A 22,921-nucleotide genomic window follows, 5' to 3' on the forward strand; every position below is an offset into this window, starting at 1 on the left:
GAAGTATTTCTTCAGTCACAGAGTTGTCAGGAAGTGGAATAGTCTGAATAGTGATATAGTGGAAGCAGGATCCATACATAGCTTTAAGAAGAGGTATGATAAAGCTCATGGAGCAGGGTGACCTAGTAGCGACCAGTGAAGAGGCAGGGCCAGGATCTGTGAATCGACCCCAGCAACCACAACTAGGTGAGTACACTATCTTTAGCGAGACTAGAAAGAACCAGGAATCTTAAAACGATGTATTGCTTCATGTTCGTAAATCTCGCTCTCATTAATCTGAAGCCTTTTGTTATATGCGAAGTCCCTTGTATAGCCTTGAAAAGTGCCTTTTATCTTCACAGTTTACATTAATTGTAGTTAGCAGGGTGTGTTTTTAACCCGTGGTTATTATTACAGCCACACACTTTCAGATCGCCACCTTACAAGTTTCAACTTTTATTAATAAATGCAACTAAACAAGAATACTTTTTTTTATTTTAAATTATATTATATTGTGTCTCTAACTGGGGCCAACGGCAGGACCTAAATACAGGGAGACATCTCCGGGCTCACTTGGTTCCATCAAACTGTTGGAAGGCAGCTGGTGTACCATGAGAGGCTGATTAAGACATGTGCAACTATTGGTTATGTTTATTGAAGAAACATTTCTCCTACGTAGCAGGCATCTTCAGTCAAATACAGAGGCAGCAGGTAAAGTAGTGAAATGAAGATGATGTAATAGTCCACCAATCTTGGAGAAACAGTATTTGAAGTGGTCAGTCCCTCAGCCTGGAGAAGATATCAGCTACATGGTCTGGAACCACAAAGTTGAAGCATGCTTCAACTTCTTCAAGGTTGATGGACTTAATGCATCATCTTCATTTCACTATTATACCTGCTGCCTCTTTATTTGAATAAACAAGCCTACTGCGTAGGCGAAACGTTTCATCAATAAAGATACACAGCTGTTACAGATGTCTTAATGATCAACTTGTCGGAATTTTATACCATTTTCAACATAACCATGAGAGGCGGCTGAGTTGGGGGTCACGTGGTGTTAACAATTACTACTGGCAAACATTATGGGATGGGTACCTGGCGGCTGGTTTCCCGTAAATGTCGGCCGAGTGTTAGCAGAGTAACCCAATACTGCCACAAGGCGCTGCCGGAATCAATTATCTTTAGTGGGCTCGTTTATCATGTCTTACAGAGACACGAGAATGCTTATTGATTCATGAAAGACCTGGGCCAGGGAAGGTAAGAAGGAACAGGGAAGGAAGGATAGGGGAATATACATGTATATGTATATCAGGTGATATACATGGGTATGTATATCACCTGTTTACTGTGAACTTATTGCATGTATGTGTGTTCATACGTGTAAACCCCCACATTTCTTGTGAGGCGAGAACAGTCATTCATATATGTAAAGCAAGATGTATTTATGCAAGGTGAGTGATAGTGTATCTGATAGTGGTAGTAACAACACTGACCATGTTACAACACCGGGCACCATGGACCATGATAGTGGTAGTAACAACACTGACCATGTTACAACACCAGGCACCATGGACCATGATAGTGGTAGTAACAACACTGACCATGTTACAACACCGGGCACCATGGACCATGATAGTGGTAGTAACAACACTGACCATGTTACAACACCGGGCACCATGGACCATGATAGTGGTAGTAACAACACTAACCATGTTACAACACCAGGCACCATGGACCATGATAGTGGTAGTAACAACACTGACCATGTTACAACACCAGGCACCATGATAGCGGTAGTAACAACACTGACCATGTTACAACACCAGGCACCATGGACCATGATGATGGTAGTAACAACACTAACCATGTTACAACACCAGGCACCATGGACCATGATAGTGGTAGTAACAACACTGACCATGTTACAACACCAGGCACCATGATAGTGGTAGTAACAACACTGACCATGTTACAACACCAGGCACCATGGACCATGATAGTGGTAGTAACAACACTGACCATGTTACAACACCAGGCACCATGGACCATGGTAGTGATAGTAACAACACTGACCATGTTACAACACCAGGCACCATGGACCATGATAGTGGTAGTAACAACACTGACCATGTTACAACACCAGGCATCATGATAGTGGTAGTAACAACACTGACCATGTTACAACACCAGGCGCCATGGACCATGATAGTGGTAGTAACACTGCATGTTACAACACCAGGCACCATGCACCATGATAGTGGTAGTAACATTGCATGTTACAACACCAGGCACCATGGATCATGATAGTGGGAGTAACAACACTGGCCATGTTACAACACCAGGCACCATGGGTCATGATAGTGGTAGTAACACTGCGTGTTACAACAGCCACCATGGACCATGATGGTGTTAGTAACGCTGCATGTTACAATACCAGGCACCATGGACCATGATGGTGGTAGTAACACTGCATGTTGCAACACCAGGCACCATGGACCATGATGGTAGTAACGCTGCATGTTACAATACCAGGCACCATGGACCATGATGGTGTTAGTAACGCTGCATGTTACAATACCAGGCACCATGGACCATGATGGTGGTAGTAATACTGCATGTTGCAACACCAGGCACCATGGACCATGATGGTGGTAGTAACACTGCATGTTACAACACCAGGCACCATGCACCATAATGATGGTAGTAACACTGCATGTTACAACACCAGGCACTATGAACCATGATGGTGGTAGTAAGACTGCATGTTACAACACCAGGCACCATGAACCATGATGGTGGTAGTAACACTGCACGTTAAAACGCCAGGCACCATGAACCATGATGGTGGGAGTAACACAGCATGTTAAAACGCCAGGCACCATGAACCATGATGGCGGGAGTAGCACTGCATATAAAACACCAGGCACCATGGACCATGATGGTGGTAGTAACACTGTATGTTACAACACCAGGCACCATGCACCATGATGGTGGTAGTAACACTGCATGTTACAACAGGCACCATGCACCATGATGGTGGTAGTAACACTGCATGTTACAACACCAGGCACCATGATGGTGGGATGAAAGCAGAAACGTGTTTTTATAAACTTGTTCAAACGTATCGAGAAAACTTGAGACTCGAGCCTCCATCAGTTCTAACGTTAAATGACCTATACGGGTTTAGTGTTTCCAGTAAATACTAAATATTAAGATAAAGAAAAACAGCGGTTGCTATATTGAGTGGATGGTGCAGAATGGAGGGGAACAGAGAGATGAATGAGTTGCATTATTCTAATCATGGAGAAGCGCTAAACCCGCAGAAGTCGTATACGGTATCAGAAATAAGAGGCAAGTTGGATGCAAGGAATAGGAGAGCTTCAATTCCCTGCACCAAAAGACCTTCACTGGAATCCTCGTACTGAGAGAAGAGAGAACTTGGTGAGAACTAGTGAAGAGGCCAAGCAGGAGGTACTAGAGGTAGTGGAGGCCAAGCAGGAGGTACTAGAGGTGGTAGTGGAGGCCAAGCAGAGGTACTAGATGTGGCAGTGGAGGCCAAGCAGGAGGTACTAGAGGTAGTGAAGGCCAATCAGAGGTACTAGAGGTGGTAGTGGAGGCCAAGCAGGAGGTACTAGAGGTAGTAGTGGAGGCCAAGCAGGAGGTACTAGAGGTAGTAGTGGAGGCCAAGCAGGAGGTGCTAGAGGCAGTGAAGAGGCCAAGTCAGTAAATGAACTATAAGTACACAACACAGGTCAGGAGGCATCACATGGAACCATTATAGGGTGAGAGGCAGTCAGATTACAGGGTGAGAGGCAGTCAGATTACAGGGTGAGAGGCAGTCACATTACAGGTGAGAGACAGCCACATTGCATTGTGGGAGACAGTTATATGTTCAGAAGGCGGCTTGAGGGTATCAAGAAATTCTTACCTGGGGCTCAGTTGAATGTTACTTTCATTGTGAGAACCCCTGGGACGGGTTCGGCGCAAATCATACACGATAACTAAGGTAGAATGATGACACACCAACAATTAGAATGATTGACTACACACCAGCAGATAGAATGATTACACACCAGCAGTTAGAATGACTGATTATACACCAGCAGTTAGAATGATTGATTACACACCAGCAGTTAGAATGATTACACACCAGTAGTTAGAATGACGCATCACTGAAAATGACAGGCCAGTAGTTAGAATAGAATGACGACATATTAGTAAACCTTTAAAGGTTCTCCAGCTGTACGAAGACTCGGTGTTCATGTGCTTAATTTGACTCTCAGGATAGTTGTACCAGTGTACACTAGATGTACCAGTTACGCTGCTCACACTGTTATAGCTGGTGTGGAACACTCACTCTCCTTTCTCTCGCTCTCTTTCTCAATTCAGTGGATAAAAATCGACACGTAATCATGTTTTGTTCCTAGGAGACAGTGAGGTCAGGGTGATTGAAAGTGTTAAAAATCAATCTACAGTTATTGTGCCGAATCTTTCACAGCACCATATCCATCCTTCCCTCTTCCGTTTCTTCCTTCCCTTCCTATCCCCCCTCTCTCTCTCTTTCCCTTCTCCCTCCTTCCTTCTTCCCTCCCTTTCCCTCCCTTTATTCTGTTCTTCTAGCTACTAACATTCCCTTTGCACTAACCAATTTCATTCTTGGTTGATGTGTGTGTGTTAAGGGACGAGTGAGGGAACTGTGGGGGAGGTGGGGAGAGGGGGAAGTGTCTTGTGGGGATATTGGGGTGAGGGAACACAACGAAGTGAAGAGAGAGGGAAGGATGAGAACAAAAATAAAAGGTTGAAGGGAAGGGAGGAAAGAACAGGTGAGATAAAGGAAAAGGTTGAACCAAGCTGGAAGACGAGGGCAGGAGTGATGAATTTAACAGGCAAGGTAGAGAGGGTGGGATGGAGGAAGATAGGGAGGGAGGATGGTAAAGTGAGGAGGGAGGGACTGGTGGGTGCATGTTCCAGAGATGGCACACAGCAACAAGGGGTCACAATTGGAAGTTGAAAACTCAGATGAGTCACAGGGATGTTAGGAAGTATTTCTTCAGCCATAGAGTTCTCAGGAAGTGTAACAATCTGGAGAGTGATGTAGTGGAGGCAGGAGCCATACATAGATTTAATAAGAAGTCTGAAAAAGCTCATAGAGCAGGGAGAGAATGGACCTAGTAGCGACCAGTGAAAAGACGGGGCCAGGAGTTATGAATCGACCCCTGCAACCACAATTAGGTGAGTACACACCCACCCACACACACACAGATTAGTACAAAAGCTGGAGGACCAGGAAGGGATAACAGGGAAGGCACTGCAATGGATCAGGGAATACCTGTCACGAAGACAACAGCGAGTAATAGTATGTGGCGAGGTGTCTGAGTGGGTGCCTGTGACGAGGGGGTTTCCACAGGGGTCAGTCCTAGGACCGGTGCTGTTTCTGGTATTTGTGAACGACATGACGGAAGGAATAGACTCCGAAGTGTCCCTGTTTGCAGATGATGTGAAGTTAATGAAAAGAATCCAATCGGATGAGGTCCAGGCAGAACTACAAAGGGATCTGGACAGGCTGCAGGCCTGGTCCAGCAACTGGCTCCTGGAGTTAAACCACATCAAGTGCAATGTCATGAAGATTGAGGAAGGGCAAAGAAGACCGCAGAGTACAGTCTAAGGGGCCATAAACTACAAACCTCACTCGAGGAAAAGGATCTTGGGGTGAGTATAATTACCGGGAACATCTCCTGAGCCGCACATCAACCAAATAACTGCTGCAGCATACGGGCGCTTAGCAAACCTAAGAACAGCATTCCGACATCTTAATACGGAATCGTTCAGGACCCTGTACACCGTGTATGTTAGGCCCATATTGGAGTATGCAGTACCAGTTTGGTGCCCACACCTAGCCAAGCACGTAAGGAAACTAGAGAAAGTACAGAGGTTTGCAACAAGACTAGTCCCGGAGCTAAGGGGTATGTCCTACGAGGAGAGGTTGAGGGAAATTGACTTGACGGCACTGGGGGACAGGAGAAAGAGGGGCGATATGATAACGACATAAAATACTGAGAGGAATCGAGAAGTTGGACAAACAGGATGTTGCAGTGATGGGACACAGCAACAAGGGGTCACAGTTGGAAGTTGAAGATTCAGATGAACCGCAAGGATGTTAGGAAGTATTTTCTCAGTCACAGAGTTGTCAGGAAGTAGAATAGTCTGGGAAGTGATGTAGTGGAGGCAGGATCCATACATAACTTTAAGAAGAGTTATGATAAAGCTCGTGGAGCAGGAAGAGTGACCTAGTAACGGTCACTGAAGAGGCGGGGCCAGGAGCTGTGACTCGACCCCTGCAACCACAACTAGATGAGTACACCCCCCCCACACACACACATCCCACACCCTTCCCCCCCACACACCCCACACACACATCCCACACCCTTCCCCCCCACACACCCCACACACACAGTAGTTCAATGTGTACATTAATTAAATTAATTATCGGCGGGGGAAGACAATTCAGCTTTTATAAAACCTCTGACACTAGTGAGGGAAGGAAGCGTGTGGTGCACACTGATGTGCACGGTGTGTGGTGCACACTGATGTGCACGGTGTGTGGTGCACACTGATGTGCACGGTGTGTGGTGCACACTGATGTGCACGGTGTGAACATGGTATTTATGTCCAACACAGTGTGGTTTCAGATGGTGTATATGAAACTGTGGTGCACATTGTGTGGTGTACAGTGTGGTAGTGTGGTGCACATTGTGTAGTCAATGTGCGGTGCACATTGGTGTACAGTGTGTGGTGCACATTGGTGTACAATGTGTGGTGCACATTGGTGTACAGTGCGTGGTGCACATTGGTGTACAGTGTGTGGTGCACATTGGTGTACAGTGTGGTGCACATTGGTGTACAGTGTGTGGTGCACATTGGTGTACAGTGTGTGGTGCACATTGGTGTACAATGTGTGGTGCACATTGGTGTACAGTGTGTGGTGCACATTGGTGTACAATGTGTGGTGCACATTGGTGTACAGTGTGTGGTGCACATTGGTGTACAGTGTGTGGTGCACATGTGTACAGTGTGTGGTGCACACGGTGTGGTGCATATTCAATCAAGTTTATTTAAAAATTAGTTCACATGAAATGCACATATGAAAGGGAATGGGATATGCATCATTTATTGTACATGGTGTGATAGTCAAGGAATGTGTGGTGCACAATATGGGAGATGTGCAGGGGAAAGTGGTGCAAATGCTGCACATGGATTGTGGAGAACAGTGTACAGGGAGTGTGTACATGTACAGGGTGGTGTGGTATACAGGAAGTGGTGTACATGGCATGGACATGGTGTACAAGGTGTGTGGTGTGCATAGTGTATAGAAAGTGTGATGTGCAGGAAGTGTGATAAACATGGAATGTCCAGTGTACATTATGTATATGATGCATATGTACAGTGTGTGCGGGGTGTAAATGGTGTACAAACATTTACTTTAAGTCCATGATAACAGCACTAGTGTTGGGGGTCACCAATTTTGGGGGGTCACCAGTGTTGGGGGTCACCAGTGTTGTAGTGACCCCTCAGCATTTCATTAACATTAGTTCTCCTAAGAGATGTTCGGTGTCAGTTTGTTAGCTTCCAGTAAACACACACACACACACACACAAAGACTGCAAACCTCACTCAAGGAGAAAGATCTTGGGGTGAGTATAACACCGAGCATGTCTCCGGAAGCACACATCAATCAGATAACTGCTGCAGCATATGGGCGCCTGGCAAACCTGAGAACAGCATTCCGATATCTTAGTAAGGAATCATTCAAAACACTGTACACCGTGTATGTCAGGCCCATACTGGAGTATGCAGCACCTGTTTGGAACCCGCACTTGATAAAGCACGTCAAGAAACTAGAGAAAGTACAAAGGTTTGCGACAAGGTTAGTTCCAGAGCTAAGGGGAATGTCCTATGAAGAAAGATTAAGGGAAATCGGCCTGACGACACTGGAGGACAGGAGGGTCCGGGGAGACATGATAACGACATATAAAATACTGCGTGGAATAGACAAGGTGGACAAAGACAGGATGTTCCAGGGAGGGGACACAGAAACAAGAGGCCACAATTGGAAGTTGAAGACACAAATGAGTCAGAGAGATAGTAGGAAGTATTTCTTCAGTCATAGAGTTGTAAGGCAGTGGAATAGCCTAGAAAATGACGTAGTGGAGGCAGGAACCATACACAGTTTTAAGACGAGGTTTGATAAAGCTCATGGAGCGGGGAGAGAGAGGGCCCAGTAGCAACCGGTGAAGAGGCGGGGCCAGGAGCTAAGACTCGACCCCTGCAACCACAAATAGGTGAGTGCAAATAGGTGAGTACACACACACACACACACAAGCCAGGAGCTTGGACTCAATCCCTGCAACCTCAACTAGGTGAGTGTACACACACACGTACGTACGTACATCTGCAACAGTGCAGGAAAATGTGAATAAAACAATTTTTTTTTCCAGAACATGTTTAATATGTCCACATTATTATTAATACATGAACGTGTTCAATGTATCCACCATTATTATTACTGACACATAAACGCAGACTAGCTAACCAATCAGTTACACGGTGAACGGATGAGAGTGACGTTATATTTGTTCATGCTACTCTCCTGAATTTTCTCCGCTTAAGTCGACACCTTCAAAAAACCCGAGAGAGAGCGAGCGTGAGCGAGCGCCAGTGGCTATTAGTGGCTATGAACCCCTATGTGGAAGAGCATTACCAGGCAGTTTTCATTATCTGCAGGAGTGTAGATAAATGGTTCAGAGAACCGACAGGATGATGAATTAGACACTTGTGCAACACTTGGGTATCTTTACTGTGGAAACGTTTCGCCAACCAGTGGCTTCCTCAGTCCAGTACAGAGAAGAATTGTTGAAGGTCAGTCTGGAGTCGATGTATTCAATCCATCGATTAGGATTGATCAAATTGACTCCAGATAGAGGGATTGATTACCTCAAACTACTCCTGATCTTCAACAGTTCCTCAATATTGGACTGAGGAAGCCACTGGTTGGCGAAACGTTTCCACAATAAAGATACCCAAGTGTTGCACAAGTGTCTAATTCATCATGTACAGTAGTATCGCGGGTGGGGGCGAGAATGTTGCTTCATCCTAAGAAAGGTGAATAAATCTTAACTAAGAGACTTTATTAAAAGAGCGAAATCCATTACTGGATTCGAGACTAAATACGAAGTAGCTAAAATTACATCAGCTATAGGTTAGCCCTTGCAGAATAATATGTATTAAATAAATATACGCATTGTGCTATGAAAATGTGCTGTGAGGTGACATGTCTTCCCAATATGGTTATACCTCTCCTGTACATTGGGAGTACAAGCTGTTTATTATTCATGGTGACTCGCTAAAACCTTAGGAGTCAAAAGCACCTAAGAAATAGGAGACCATCAGGTTTGATTCGAGGAAGGAGATGGTAGATTAAGTCCTTGAGTCAAGAGTCCTTCACTAGTATTGAGGCACTCCCTTTGAAGAGAAAACTAGTGTAGCAGAAAGCATGTAAAGTGTAGCCTTGGACCATGCTGCATATCGTGCCCTGTTGCACATTTTGTACTAAAGCACCTGGTAAGTAGGTGATGTGTACCAGCGTCTTGCAACAGTTTGCTAGCACACAACTGAACCATCCTTCTTACCTCCGCACACAACTCACCCACATGGCTGAATCATCCATGTCACCGTCTACTGACACTGCTCAGCCAGAGTGAGCAGTGTACCTTCGCTACTTAGTGGCAGCAGTGCCCTCACTCAGGTGCCACAATCTTCTTACCACCACCACCACCATGGTAATTAATGATGTACTTAATAAAACTACTACATAATTTTTATATTATGTAATTGTATTAAATCCAAGCTGTATAATTTCAAGCAGTGACTGCTCTTCTCAAAATAAACGCTACATTATTAACAGTACTGGAAGTAGTATCGTATCAATATTATGGGAAAAAAATAACAAGTACTGGCAAAAGAGGCCGTGAGCAAGAGCCTCCAGCTGCTACACGAGCACACACTTCACTGTCGAGGGCCAAGTGCTCTCTAGTAAGTCTAGTTAGTGCAACCAGTTGCACACAGACTGCCCTTCGTGCACTTCTGCATGCTTGAAATTTTATGGCAATTTTAACATTTCTAATTCTCTGGTTGGTTAGGTTAACGAATACTAACCCATATTTCCGTATAATTACAAGACATCAACGAAATAAAAAAAAAAAGACGGGCAGTTTGTCTGGCACTGGGAGTCTTATAATAAATTTCGAGAGTGCAGTTTTGTACGCGTGGTAAGAGAAAAATTATATAGGGAGCGATGTGAGAACAGGACGTACGCCAGTGCCATGAGCTAGGCTGTGTTGACGGGGTCACTTACATGGTTACTGGCAAGAGATAAACTGACAGAGCTACGTCAGTGAGCGCACCTCGGGAAATGTTGCAGAAAAATGGAACAGAATAATGGAACGTGGGGGGGTGATCGTTGGGTAGTTTCTGTTCAAAAATGGCTTATTATCGGTCATGCCACTTTAGCATCGTGTACTTGGGTCGCGTAGAATACTTGTGTATCAGTCATACTTCTAGAATCTAATGTTCGCTCTGATCAGTCGGCTACGATTTTCTATAAATATATGTTAATACAAAAATTGGTTACTAAACACTATATTGAGAGTTTATCCCAAATAAGACTGTTATTGTTCTAGCTCCAGTTTATCCTCAATGAAATTGTCAGCTATATTGTATAGCTATACTATACCCGAGTTGGCGGGAAACACGTAGTTTGTTGGGAATTTTTTGGCTGTGCCTGAGTAATAAACTCACTCAGAGAACTGTCATTTTGTCCAGGTGCCTCCAGTTATTTTAGTGTAAGACAGTGTTGACATCAATGATTGGCTTCACTTTTCTTCCGCTCTGTTTATCTTCAAGGAAATATAACTTTCATTTTTTCTGGCTTAATAATTATATTGATCACGTGATCGGCATCAACATAAGCCTGCTGCTCCGCTCACTCGCAATATGATCAAAACCTTAGCTCAGTATCTTGCTGTATGACTCTCCAGTCTTCATACGCCTTTTATCACCTTAGGCACAGTTGCTCAGCTGACTAATAATCTTGTTCGTATTTTGTATTTGTCTTGATTTTCTGCGGTGACTGTTCTTGCTATGATACATAATCATGTGACGAGCACGATACCGAGACTCGTTACAGAAATTGGATCCATCACCGTTATTTTCTGGTCTCTAATACACCCCTAAACGTTGTGAATTATCGCAGTGAACTAGACGTTCAGTTCATGGACATCCGTCCATGAACTGAACAAGCTACGCGGTGAGATAACTTTTTCAACTGCAAGCGCTTATTCTGTTTCTTTGTAAGTTATTTTTGCCTAGCTTCTGTCAGTTATTTTTTTTTTTAGCTTTGATACTGTCAAACCTTTCTGCGCAATATTCTTTTTAATGAACTTTGGTGATTCCGGGCTTGTCACTTTTTAATCTCTTGAATACGTTCTTGTATGTATTTATCTCTTTGTACTTGCAGTAACAGTTATGCTCGCAGCACCTGTCTGCAATAAATTATTCAGAAAAGATGGGATGGAAGGAGAGATGGAATATTCAGACAGCCTCAGGAAGAAATTCAAATATTTTTCCTCGAAGCCTTTCTATGTACTTCTCCCAGGCTATGGGTCCCCCACAGTTGTAAAAGAGGTGCTCTCTTTCTCTCTCTCTCTCTCTCTCTCTCTCTCTCTCTCTCTCTCTCTCTCTCTCTCTCTCCCCCCGTAACCGTGGCCGGTGACACCTACGCTACTCTGAGACCTCTTTCCCTGCTTTGGTTGCTCCTTTGCAACATTGCACAGCTCTTGATGACGCACTGAGAAGTGTGAAATTACTTGAGCTAAAGATTTCCACCCCCCTCCGTGGTTTGTCCTGTATGTATATATATGTATATGTCGTGCCGAATAGGCAGAACTTGCGATCTTGGCTTAAACAGCAACTCTCAGTTTGCCATATAGGACAAGTGAAAATTTGTGTATGCAATAATTTCGCCAAAATCATTCTGAACCTAACGGAAAAAATATATTTCACTGTGTTTGTTTAGTATTAAATTATTGTAAACAAATCTAAAATATATTTAGTTGGGTTAGGCTAAAATAAATTGTTCTTGTTAAAATAAGGTTAGGTAAGTTTTCTAAGTTCCTTTTGGTACAAAATTATAAATTTTTACATCAACATCAATAAAAAAATATATCTTTAAACGTATAAGAGAAAATTTTAGAAAGGATTTAATTTTAAATGAGTTCTTGCTAATTGACCAGTTTTACATATTCGGCACGATATATATATATATATATATATATATATATATATATATATATATATATATATATATACATACACACACACACGCACACGTTCATCATTCAACACTTTCACTTCATAATCACTGTTTTTGCAGAGGCGCCCAGATACAAGAGTTTAGAAGCATATATAACTATATATAACATATCCCTCCAAACTGCCAATATCCCAAACTCCTCCTTTAAAGTGCAGGCATTGTACTTCCCATTTTCAGTACTCAAGTCTGGCTATATAAAAATAACCGGTTTCCCTGAATCCCTTCACTAAATATTACCCTGCTCACACTCTTAACAACTCGTCGGGTCCCAAATACCATTCGTCTCCATTCACTCCTAATACGCTCAAGCACGCTTGCTGGAAGTCCAAGCCCCTCGCCCACAAAACCTCCTTTACCCCCTCCTTCCGCCTTCCTTTCCCTACAGATTTGTGCGCTCTCCATGTCATTCTACTTTGATCTATTCTAAGTGACGAAACCACTTCAAGAACCCCTCTTCAGCCCTCTGACTAATACTTTTATTAACTCCACACCTTCTCCTAATTTCCACACTCCGAATTTTCTGCACAATATTTACACCACACATTGCCCTTAGACAGGACATCTCCACTGCCTCCCACCACCTCCTTGCTGCAGCATTTACCACCCAAGCTTCACACCCATATAAGAGAGTTGGTACCACTATACTTTCATACATTCCCTTCTTTGCCTCCATAGATAACGTTTTTTGTCTCCACATATACCTCAACGCACCACTCATTTTTTTTCCTTCGTCAATTCTATGGTTAACCTCATCCTTCATAAACCCATCCGCTGACACGTCAACTCCCAAATATCTGAAAACATTCACATCTTCTATACTCCCTCTCTCTAATGTGATATCCATTTTTTCTTTATGTAAATTTGATACCTTCATCACCTTACTCTTATCTAAGTTCACTTTCAACTTTCTACCTTTACACACCCTCCCAAACTCATCCACTAACCTTTGCAACTTTTATTTAGAATCTCTCATAAGCACAGTATAATCAGCAAAAAGTAACTGTGTCAACTCCCATTTTGTACTTTATTTCCCATAATTTAATCCCACCCCTCTCCCCAACACCCTTGCATTTACTTCTTTTACAACCCTATCTATAAATATATTAAACAATCATGGTGACATTACACATCCCTGTCTAAGACCTACTTTTACCGGGAAGTAATCTCTCTCTTTAATACACACCCTAATCTGAGCCTCACCATTCTCATAAAAACTCTTTACAGTATTTAATAACTTACTACCTATTCCATATACTTGCAACATCTGCCACATTGCTTCCTTATCCACTCTACCATATGCCTTTTCTAAATCCATAAATGCAGTGAAAACTTCCCTACCTTTATCTAAATGCTGTTCACACACATGCTTCAGTGTAAACACTTGATCTATACATCCCCTACCCCTATATATATATATATATATATATATATATATATATATATATATATATATATATATATATATATATATATATATATATTAATAATAATAATAATAATTCCTGGTTGTCATACTGCTGCTGCATTTTCCATAGTTTCACAGTTTAATATTATACAAAAATTGCTTATTATTAACCATCCGGTTTCACCTTTCCTCAATTTACAACTCTTCTTTTCCGGTATTAAGCAATTTTTATATGTGCTTTTATATAATATTGAACTTTTATGTGGTTATCGTCATCTACTTCCTCCTATGAATCAACGAACATATCCATAACGTTTTCAGCCTTTCATAATTCAAGTTCTGTCGTGTCTGTGTGATGTTTTTGATGCAGTAACCAAACCATTGGTACATAATACTAGTTTTTCCTAACATACCTTCAAGCAACTTTTCTTTTTATCACTTTCCACTCTATATGTGACTGGTATTTTATAGCTTGGCACTGTAGATCATGAGCTTCTCATATTTTTATTTTTTTTTATTTAATGATGATAGTCCTTTTGTTAACTCCTAGATCTCTGTTCTGACACGTGATATTTGGCATATAATGTGTGTGTGTGTGTGTGTTTTTTTGTATGTGGTTACAGGTGTTGAGTTCAAGCTCCTGGGTCCGTCTCTCAACATGTTTCTTGCCAGATTCACTTCCTCTTAGCCCCTGTAGTACCCACTATTAAATCTATGGATGGAGCCTTCCTCAACCACTTTCTTACTGAGACTGAAGAAATACTTCCTGACATACTTGTGGCTCATCTGTGTCTTTAACTTCCAGCTGTGTCCTCGAGTTCAGTTTCTCTCCTCTCAACCAGCTTGTTCCTGTCTACCCTATCAATTCTCCTGAGTATTTTGTAGGTTATATCTCCCCTAGTTCTTGTGGTGTGTGTGTGTTTGAGAGATAGAGGGGAGATGGAGGGCGGGGACGAGGACAGACAGTCTCTACTTTGAGTAGAATGGTATACAACACCGGTAAGTTAATAAGCGACACATGTACAACAATTAGGCATCCTTATTCTTGTAATAAAGAATACCTAATAAAGATACCTGACTGTCACACATGTCTCATCAGCCTCTGCTTTAGTGACTACTGGTATGTAACCACAGAAGTAGACCTATGCTCGTCATCCTCTCTACTATATTTACTTTTATTAATTTTTTAAGTTGGAATGTATTTATCTACGCCAAAATTTGTAAATACTTTTTTTTATAGTTCCCTTTCTTCACTTTCATTTGATGAAATTCTCACCGAATATGTCAATAAATCTGCAGTATATCTTCTCTTGTCTTTTTATAAAGATAATATTTAAAATCTCTCTTTCTCTCTTGCTTATCAACGTGTTCCATTTTAATTCGCAAATTCATAGTTCTTAAACTTGAGAAGCATTTTATTACTTGGCACTGAACACTATATATTTTCTGCTTAAGGTGAAGATACCATACTAGAGTTTCATGTGTCAGTTATGGTTTAATGTAAGTTACTCTTCTCTAGTCACTTGAGAAAGTTCACTACATGAAAACAAAGCGTCGTGTGTCTTTATACATCAAAGTTCTAAAGTTTTCTCGAGTCCATCACTAATTTTTTTGAGCTGTTTCCACAGTTTCAGTGGGTAAGTTAAGCAGACATTCATTCCACTCCACAGTATATAAACATTGGTGCAGCTCCACTCCACAGTATATAAACATTGGTGCAGCTCCACTCCACAGTATATAAACATTGGTGCAGCTCCACTCCACAGTATATAAACATTGGTGCAGCTCCACTCCATAGTATATAAACATTGGTGCAGCTCCACTCCATAGTATATAAACATTGGTGCAGCTCCACTCCATAGTATATAAACATTGGTGCAGCTCCACTCCATAGTATATAAACATTGGTGCAGCTCCACTCCACAGTATATAAACATTGGTGCAGCTCCACTCCACAGTATATAAACATTGGTGCAGCTCCACTCCACAGTATATAAACATTGGTGCAGCTCCACTCCATAGTATATAAACATTGGTGCAGCTCCTCTCCCCAGTGTATAAACATTGGTGCAGCTCCACTCCACAGTGTATAAACATTGGTGCAGCTCCACTCCACAGTGTATAAACATTGGTGCAGCTCCACTCCACAGTGTATAAACATTGGTGCAGCTCCACTCGATAGTGTATAAACATTGGTGCAGCTCCACTCCACAGTGTATAAACATTGGTGCAGCTCCACTCGATAGTGTATAAACATTGGTGCAGCTCCACTCCACAGTGTATAAACATTGGTGCAGCTCCACTCGATAGTGTATAAACATTGGTGCAGCTCCACTCCACAGTGTATAAACATTGGTGCAGCTCCACCCCACAGTGTGTAAACACTGGCGCAGCTCCTCTCCACAGTATAAACATTGGTGCAGCTCCTCTCCAGTGTATAAACATTGGTGCAGCTCCATGCCACGGTATATAAACATTCCACACATCCATATATATCTATCTTTTCTACAGTATTACACATCTACAAATGTGCATTCCACAGTACATAAAATTGCATGTAACTACACTCCAAACTATAATCATGCACACGCGTACACATGAGAAGTGTCCACCGAGGTACACATACTATGCACTTTACTATTATTCGGGTATGATGCAACAAGAAACTGTACAAGTATGAATGACCCACTCCCATAGCATACACACAAATCGGTGAGCACATGCGTACTCGCGCTCCCACAAATCATAGCGGGCACACAAATCAGTGAGTATACAGAGACTGGTGGACACAAATGTACATAGAGTTCACAGCAGAGCATTGTATTTAACGTACTGGGACATAGCTGTTGGCCAAACAGCTGTGCTGCTGGAGCCAGGAACACTGTTCACCCCCACACTCACTGAAGGCCACACTTATTCTTCACAATTTAAACTGTTTTGCCTGTTGTTACTATTACTACTACTACTGCTGTTACTGTTATTACTGCCATTACTGTTGCCTCTGCCCTTTTATTCTTTTTCTTTCTCTCATTCAAACCAGAGTATAGCGGTACTAGCACATGTGATACCTGAACTTTCAACGTTGCAGCGAGAAAGCTGGAAGCGGTGTAGATGTCATGTTGGAGAACACTGTGTGGTGTGTGAATCGTGTAGATTATTAGGAACACTGATATTTGCAGAGGGGTGTGAGGTTATTAATTATTATTATTATAATCAAGGGGAAGCGCTAAACCCGTAGGATTATACAGCGCATGTAGGGGTGGAATGGAAGGTATTCAGGCTCAATTCAGGGGACCGGAGCACAGATCCAATAACCTATATCAAGAGCCCCTCACCAGCATCAAGGAACGTGAGGTTATTAAAGGTATATTTGGCGGATGAGGGTTTGTTGAGGTGGTTTGGACATACATATAATGGGTGGAGTATAATAGGAGGGTAGTGTGTGGACAAATCCGAGGAGGGAGGGAAACTGGCGTAACTGTCGCCTCAGGAAGGACTGGAGGAAGAAGATGAAAGTCTTAAATGGCAGAGACCTGAACATCAGCAGGTCTATATGAGCGTGTTAGATCAGATTGGAGGAAGAAAAGTGGAAGTTCCGGTTTTTACGTGGCATCGGAGCGTGAGCTAGTCAACATAAATAAATTTAGGTAAACCAGTTAGCCGGAGTCCTGGGAGTGGGGAGTTCAGTACTTGCATTCTGAAGGTGGTGTGGGAATGTTGCTGTTCGGAGGGCCAGACAAGACCGAAATTGAATGGATAATGTTGAATGTATTGTTTTTTGCGTCATTCTACCTTGGTGAGAGACTGCCAATGTGGTAAATTTATACATTATGTATATGTTTGTAGATGAATGGTTCAGAGAACCGACATGTTGATAAATTAGACACATGTGCAACATGTGTTCAGTCCATCAATCATCAAGATTGATGGACTGAACACATCGACTCAAGGTTGAGGGACTGATTACCTCATTCTCCTCTTGTTCTTCAAGTTTCTCCTATGTATGGACTGATGAAGCCACTGTGTGGCGAAACGTTTAGTCAATAAAGATACCCAAGAGTTGCACATGTGCCTAATTTATCATTATGTATATGTATTTATGTATGTACGTACAAATATATATAAAACGCATTCGTTTATTTCGGTATTCTAAATAAGTTATTTATATTTGCAAGCATTTGTGGGATACATTCATATAAACACCTGCTAATGCTGCTGCCAACAGTTGTTTGCAGGTGTATACTGTTGGTGGTCTAAAAGGGCTCACAATCTGCTACATCACTTTTCACCATGTTCAAATGTAAGTAGTGAATTTCGAAAACTGTACTTGTAATAACTAACATAAGTTTTGTAAAATTCAGAAGGCAGGAGTTGTACCCACCTTTGGTTTGGGGAGATATGTCCTTGTACATGTTCACTATGTCGACAGGCCACGCACTGTTCACTAAGTTCACTCTATAAGCTGTCTAGCACACTGCATGGGGACTGTTGACTAGATGGTGAAGACACCGACTTGTCTGTCTCTCCAGTAACCACCATGTGTACTTCACCATTTAGACACTCTGGGTTTACCTCAACCACAACACAACCCCGCTGCCAGCTGTACGAACTTGCTCGCCTATAGTCATCGCTACAACTCTAATTCATATATTGCTTATTCGCATTTATATTGGATATATCAACGATTTTCCTATAAAATATAATTAGCTTAAAATATAATTAGCTTAAAATATAATTAGCTTAAAATATTATTGTAACTGGAAGAGAAACAGTAAGTCGCTATAAAATAAAATGAGATGAAAACAATTGAAAACGTGAGAGTAACAGTGGCACGTGAGGTGGGGAAGTTATCCCGTGATTGGTTAATCAGAACATAAAGCGCGCATCCCGTCCTCCTAGCACGAGAGCTCCGCCAATGGCAGCGTTATTTTGATCCTCCTCAACCAATCAGCTTGCTGGAACGAGGCGCGTGCGGCCCGCACGACAGGTGATAAGCGGCGTCAAACCAACCACATCACACACAAACATTTCTCATGCGCATACATTCGCCTCCTGGATATTCTTCCTCTTTCAGAACAAAGACAAAAGATTCCTGTGTATCTGAGGTATATTTCTGTAAGAGGAAATAAGGAAGAGGCTTGGGGAGGAGTGGGTAGCCCCGCAGAGCTGCTATAGAACAGGTGTTGGGCAGCGCGTGCCTCACGCACGGCTGCAGAGGCCACATTAAACTCCCGCGTCCGCTGCCTCACCTGCGCTCAGTGTTATATATATAAAAAAAAGCGTGATTCAAGCGATGCGAAAGTTACACTGCGTGATCTTAAGTCGCGGTGGGGGAGGGAGAGGGGGTTGTGGAGGGGAATTGGCGGGGGCGGTGAAACACGTGAGGGGAGGTGGTGTGTAGCTGACGGAGGTGTCTTGGTGAAGAGGGGAAGTATGCGGGTGGAAGGTGAAGGGAAGGAATGCAGGTGAGATTAGGTGAAGTATTTACTGGTCAGGTAAGACTAAGGTGTTGTGGGTTGGGTGAGGTAAGAGTGAGGAGTGTTGTGGGTGGGGTGAGGTAAGAGTGAGGAGTGTTGTGGGTGGGGTGAGGTAAGAGTGAGGAGCGTTGTGGGTGGGGTGAGGTAAGAGAGAGGAGTGTTGTGGGTGGGGTGAGGTAAGAGTGAGGAGTGTTGTGGGTGGGGTGAGTTAAGAGTGAGGAGTGTTGTGGGTGGGGTGAGGTAAGAGTGAAGAGTTTTGTGGGTAGGGTTAAGTTGGTGGGAAGAGTGTTGTGGGCAGTGTGAGGGTGGAGGGAAGAGTGCTGTGGGCATTGTCAGGTTGGACGGGCGAGTGCTGTGGGCATTGTCAGGTTGGAGGGACGAGTGATACGGGCATTGTCAGGCTGAAGGGACGAGTGCTGTGGACGGTGTCAGGCTGGAGGGAGGAGTGCTGTGGACGTTGTCAGGCTAGAGGGAGGAGTGCTGTGGACGGTGTCAGGCTGGAGGGAGGAGTGCTGTGGACGGTGTCAGGCTAGAGGGAGGAGTGCTGTGGACAGTGTCAGTCTGGAGGGAGGAGTGCTGTAGACGGTGTCAGGCTGGAGGGAGGAGTGCTGTGGACGGTGTCAGGCTGGAGGGAGGAGTGCTGTGGACGGTGTCAGGTTGGAGGGAGGAGTGCTGTGGACGGTGTCAGACTGGAGGGAGGAGTGCTGTGGACGGTGTCAGGCTGGAGGTATGAGTGCTGTGGACGGTGTCAGGTTGGAGGGAGGAGTGCTGTGGACGGTGTCAGGCTGGAGGGAGGAGTGCTGCGGACGGTGTCAAGCTGGAGGGAGGAGTGCTATGGACGGTGTCAGGCTGGAGAAATGAGTGCTGTGGACGTTGTCAGGCTGGAGGGAAGAGTGCTGTGGACGGTGTCAGGTTGGAGGGAGGAGTGCTGTGGACGGCGTCAGGTTGGAAAGAGGAGTGCTGTGGACGGTGTCAGACTGGAGGGGGGAGCGCTGTGGGCGGTATCAGGCTGGAGGGAGGAGTGCTGTGGGCTGTGTCAGGCTGGAGGGAGGAGTGCTGTGGGCGGTATCAGGCTGGAGGGAGGAGTGCTGTGGACGGTGTCAGGCTGGAGGAAGGAGTGCTGTGGATGGTGTCAGGTTGGAGGGAGGAGTGCTGTGGGCGGTGTCAGGTTGGAGGGAGGAGTGCTGTGGACGGTGTCAAGCTGGAGGGAGGAGTGCTGTGGACGGTGTGAGGCTGGAGGGATGAGTGCTGTGGACGTTGTCAGGCTGGAGGGATGAGTGCTGTGGACGGTGTCAGGTTGGAGGGAGGAGTGCTGTTGACGGTGTCAGGTTGGAGGGAGGAGTGCTGTGGACGGTGTCAGGCTGGAGGGGGGAGCGCTGTGGGCGGTGTCAGGCTGGAGGGAGGAGTGCTGTGGACGGTGTCAGGTTGGAGGGAGGAGTGCTGTGGACGGTGTCAGGCTGGAGGGGGGAGCGCTGTGGGCGGTGTCAGGCTGGAGGGAGGAGTGCTGTGGGCGGTGTCAGGCTGGAGGGAGGAGTGCTGTGGACGGTGTCAGGCTGGAGGGAGGAGTGCTGTGGGTGGTGTCAGGCTGGAGGGAGGAGTGCTCTGGACGTTGTCAGGCTGAAGGGATGAGTGCAGTGGATAGTGTGAGGCTGGAGGGAGGAGTGCTCTGGACGGTGTCAGTCTGGAGGGAGAAGTGCTGTGGAAGGTGTCAGGCTGGAGGGAGGAGTGCTGTGGACGGTGTCAGGCTGGAGGGACGAGTGCTGTGGACGGTGTTGTTGAGAAATGGTATTACCAGCTAAGTTTAAAGAGTTTGTACTTAACTTAGAAAGACAGCTCATCGCCTGCACAGCCGCCCCTGCAGACGAGGTCTTGAGAAGCTGTCAAAGTCGTATCTCAACGGGCTGTAAATGAGTTATAATTTGTAAGATTATAAATTACCCCTAGGGGGTGTTATGTCAGCATATTTCATTCACTGATTGCTGACAAACTTACTTGTGTGGACTCAAAAGTCCGCCCCTTACTGCCGACTATAGGTTGATTACAAACTCCTTGTGACTCAAGAACTGCACAGTCCCCCGTACTACAAGAAATTCGTAACCTACCTTGCTCTTGTAGCGTGAGCTATGGTGTTCTCCAAACATTCGACAGATATCGGTGACTTGATAGAAGCTGAAGTGTCCTTGGATGTCCACGTCTTCCATAGTCTAGGAAACGCACACTGGTACACTATGTTCCACAAGATTTGTCTTTATTGTTCACAATCTTATCACTAAAGAAGCTGATCACACTTCTCTTAAGTGTTTATTGTGTTTTATGAGACACTTTGTTCACACTAATGCACAGATCAGTGTTATTTGCTGTTTATCCTGGCATCAGTGTCACTCTCAGTAGAGTCAAAAGTAATCTGAAGACGCCACAGCGCCCCACGCCGTCACTGCCCCCAGCACAAAGGAAAAGCTGACCTAGTACCTTTGCTTCCTTGCCACTTCCTCGATGAAGCAAAGCAGAATGTTTAAATCTTGCTGTCTTAAGCATAGACAACAATGTCCACTATCTTTACTATGGTAATAAAGTGGGAGCAGGATTTTCCTTAATTGTCCTGCTAAGGTAAGAGATGTACTGTCTCTTATTAAACTACACTCTGCAACACTGGTGCAAGGTGCAAGGAGCAGCAGTCGCTTGACCACGTCGCATACTTGTACTGCATCTGCGATCAATTACTCACTGTAGCAGTAAACAAGATATTTGCCCCTTCTGAGAGGGCTGGGCCCCTCAGGGCTGAAAGGGGCTGAAGGGGGCTGATACCCCCCTCCTGGAGAAAATTTCTCCACACTGGGGGGTGGCGGAGGTTCGCTGCAGGTGAACTATTCATCACTTAACATTAATTTGATTTTCTCACTCGCCACCACTGCTGCTTGTCTTTTCTGAACAGCTTTAGTCTGTGTGGTTTCTGGAGAATCACTAATTTTGTTTTCAACACTGTGTAATTCTAACGGTACTAGTTTATTTATTGTCCGCTTATTCACTACACCTTTGCTCAAAACATCAACTGTCCTGATGATTCCATTTGCATCAGGATGTATGGTCACAATTTTTCCAAGTGGCCATTGGGACCTCGGACCATCATTGTCATTAATCACTATGTCACCAGATCTTAAGGACTTATGATTTTCAGGAACACCAGCTCCATAGAAGTGTTCTCTCAATGAGGTGAGATAGTCTTCTCGCCAAATTTTCTCCCAACGTTCAATCACTTTATTAAGGTGTTTGAATTTACGTCTGAGTTGCTCAGGTTCGAAATAAGTAGGATCCTCTATGATTTCTTTATCATTCATGGGAGGAACAGGTTCGAGCCTTCTGCCATGGAGTAAATGAGATGGACTTAACACTTCTAAATTGTCCAGATCATCGGTAACATAAGTTAGAGGTCTGCTGTTAACTCTATTTTCTATTTCAGACACAACTGTACGGAATTCTTCTAAGTCGATTCTTTGACGATGAAGAGTCTTCCTTAAACAACGTTTTACAATGCCGATCATTCTTTCATAAAATCCGCCGTGCCATGGAGATTTAGGAGGAATGTATCTCCAACGACAACTGCGTTGATTCAGCATCTGTTGTACTTCTGGTTGA

The 22,921-nt window shown here is 44.1% G+C and overlaps 1 protein-coding gene across 2 annotated transcripts in view; it reads right to left on the minus strand.

Moving 5' to 3' along the window:
- Positions 1-18,351, minus strand: part of LOC128687320 (B-cell lymphoma 6 protein homolog) — a 146,753-nt gene extending 128,402 nt beyond the window's left edge. For both annotated transcript variants that reach the window (XM_053774714.2, XM_053774713.2), the window contains exon 1: positions 18,193-18,351. In XM_053774714.2, coding sequence (XP_053630689.2) covers positions 18,193-18,223 — 31 coding nt within the window. In that variant the 5' untranslated portion in view covers positions 18,224-18,351. The remainder of the gene's footprint in view (positions 1-18,192) is intronic.
- Positions 18,352-22,921: the final 4,570 nt, after the last annotated feature.

The sequence above is a fragment of the Cherax quadricarinatus genome, chromosome 40 (assembly GCF_038502225.1).
Source record: "Cherax quadricarinatus isolate ZL_2023a chromosome 40, ASM3850222v1, whole genome shotgun sequence".
In the NCBI taxonomy this organism is placed as follows: domain Eukaryota; kingdom Metazoa; phylum Arthropoda; class Malacostraca; order Decapoda; family Parastacidae; genus Cherax; species Cherax quadricarinatus.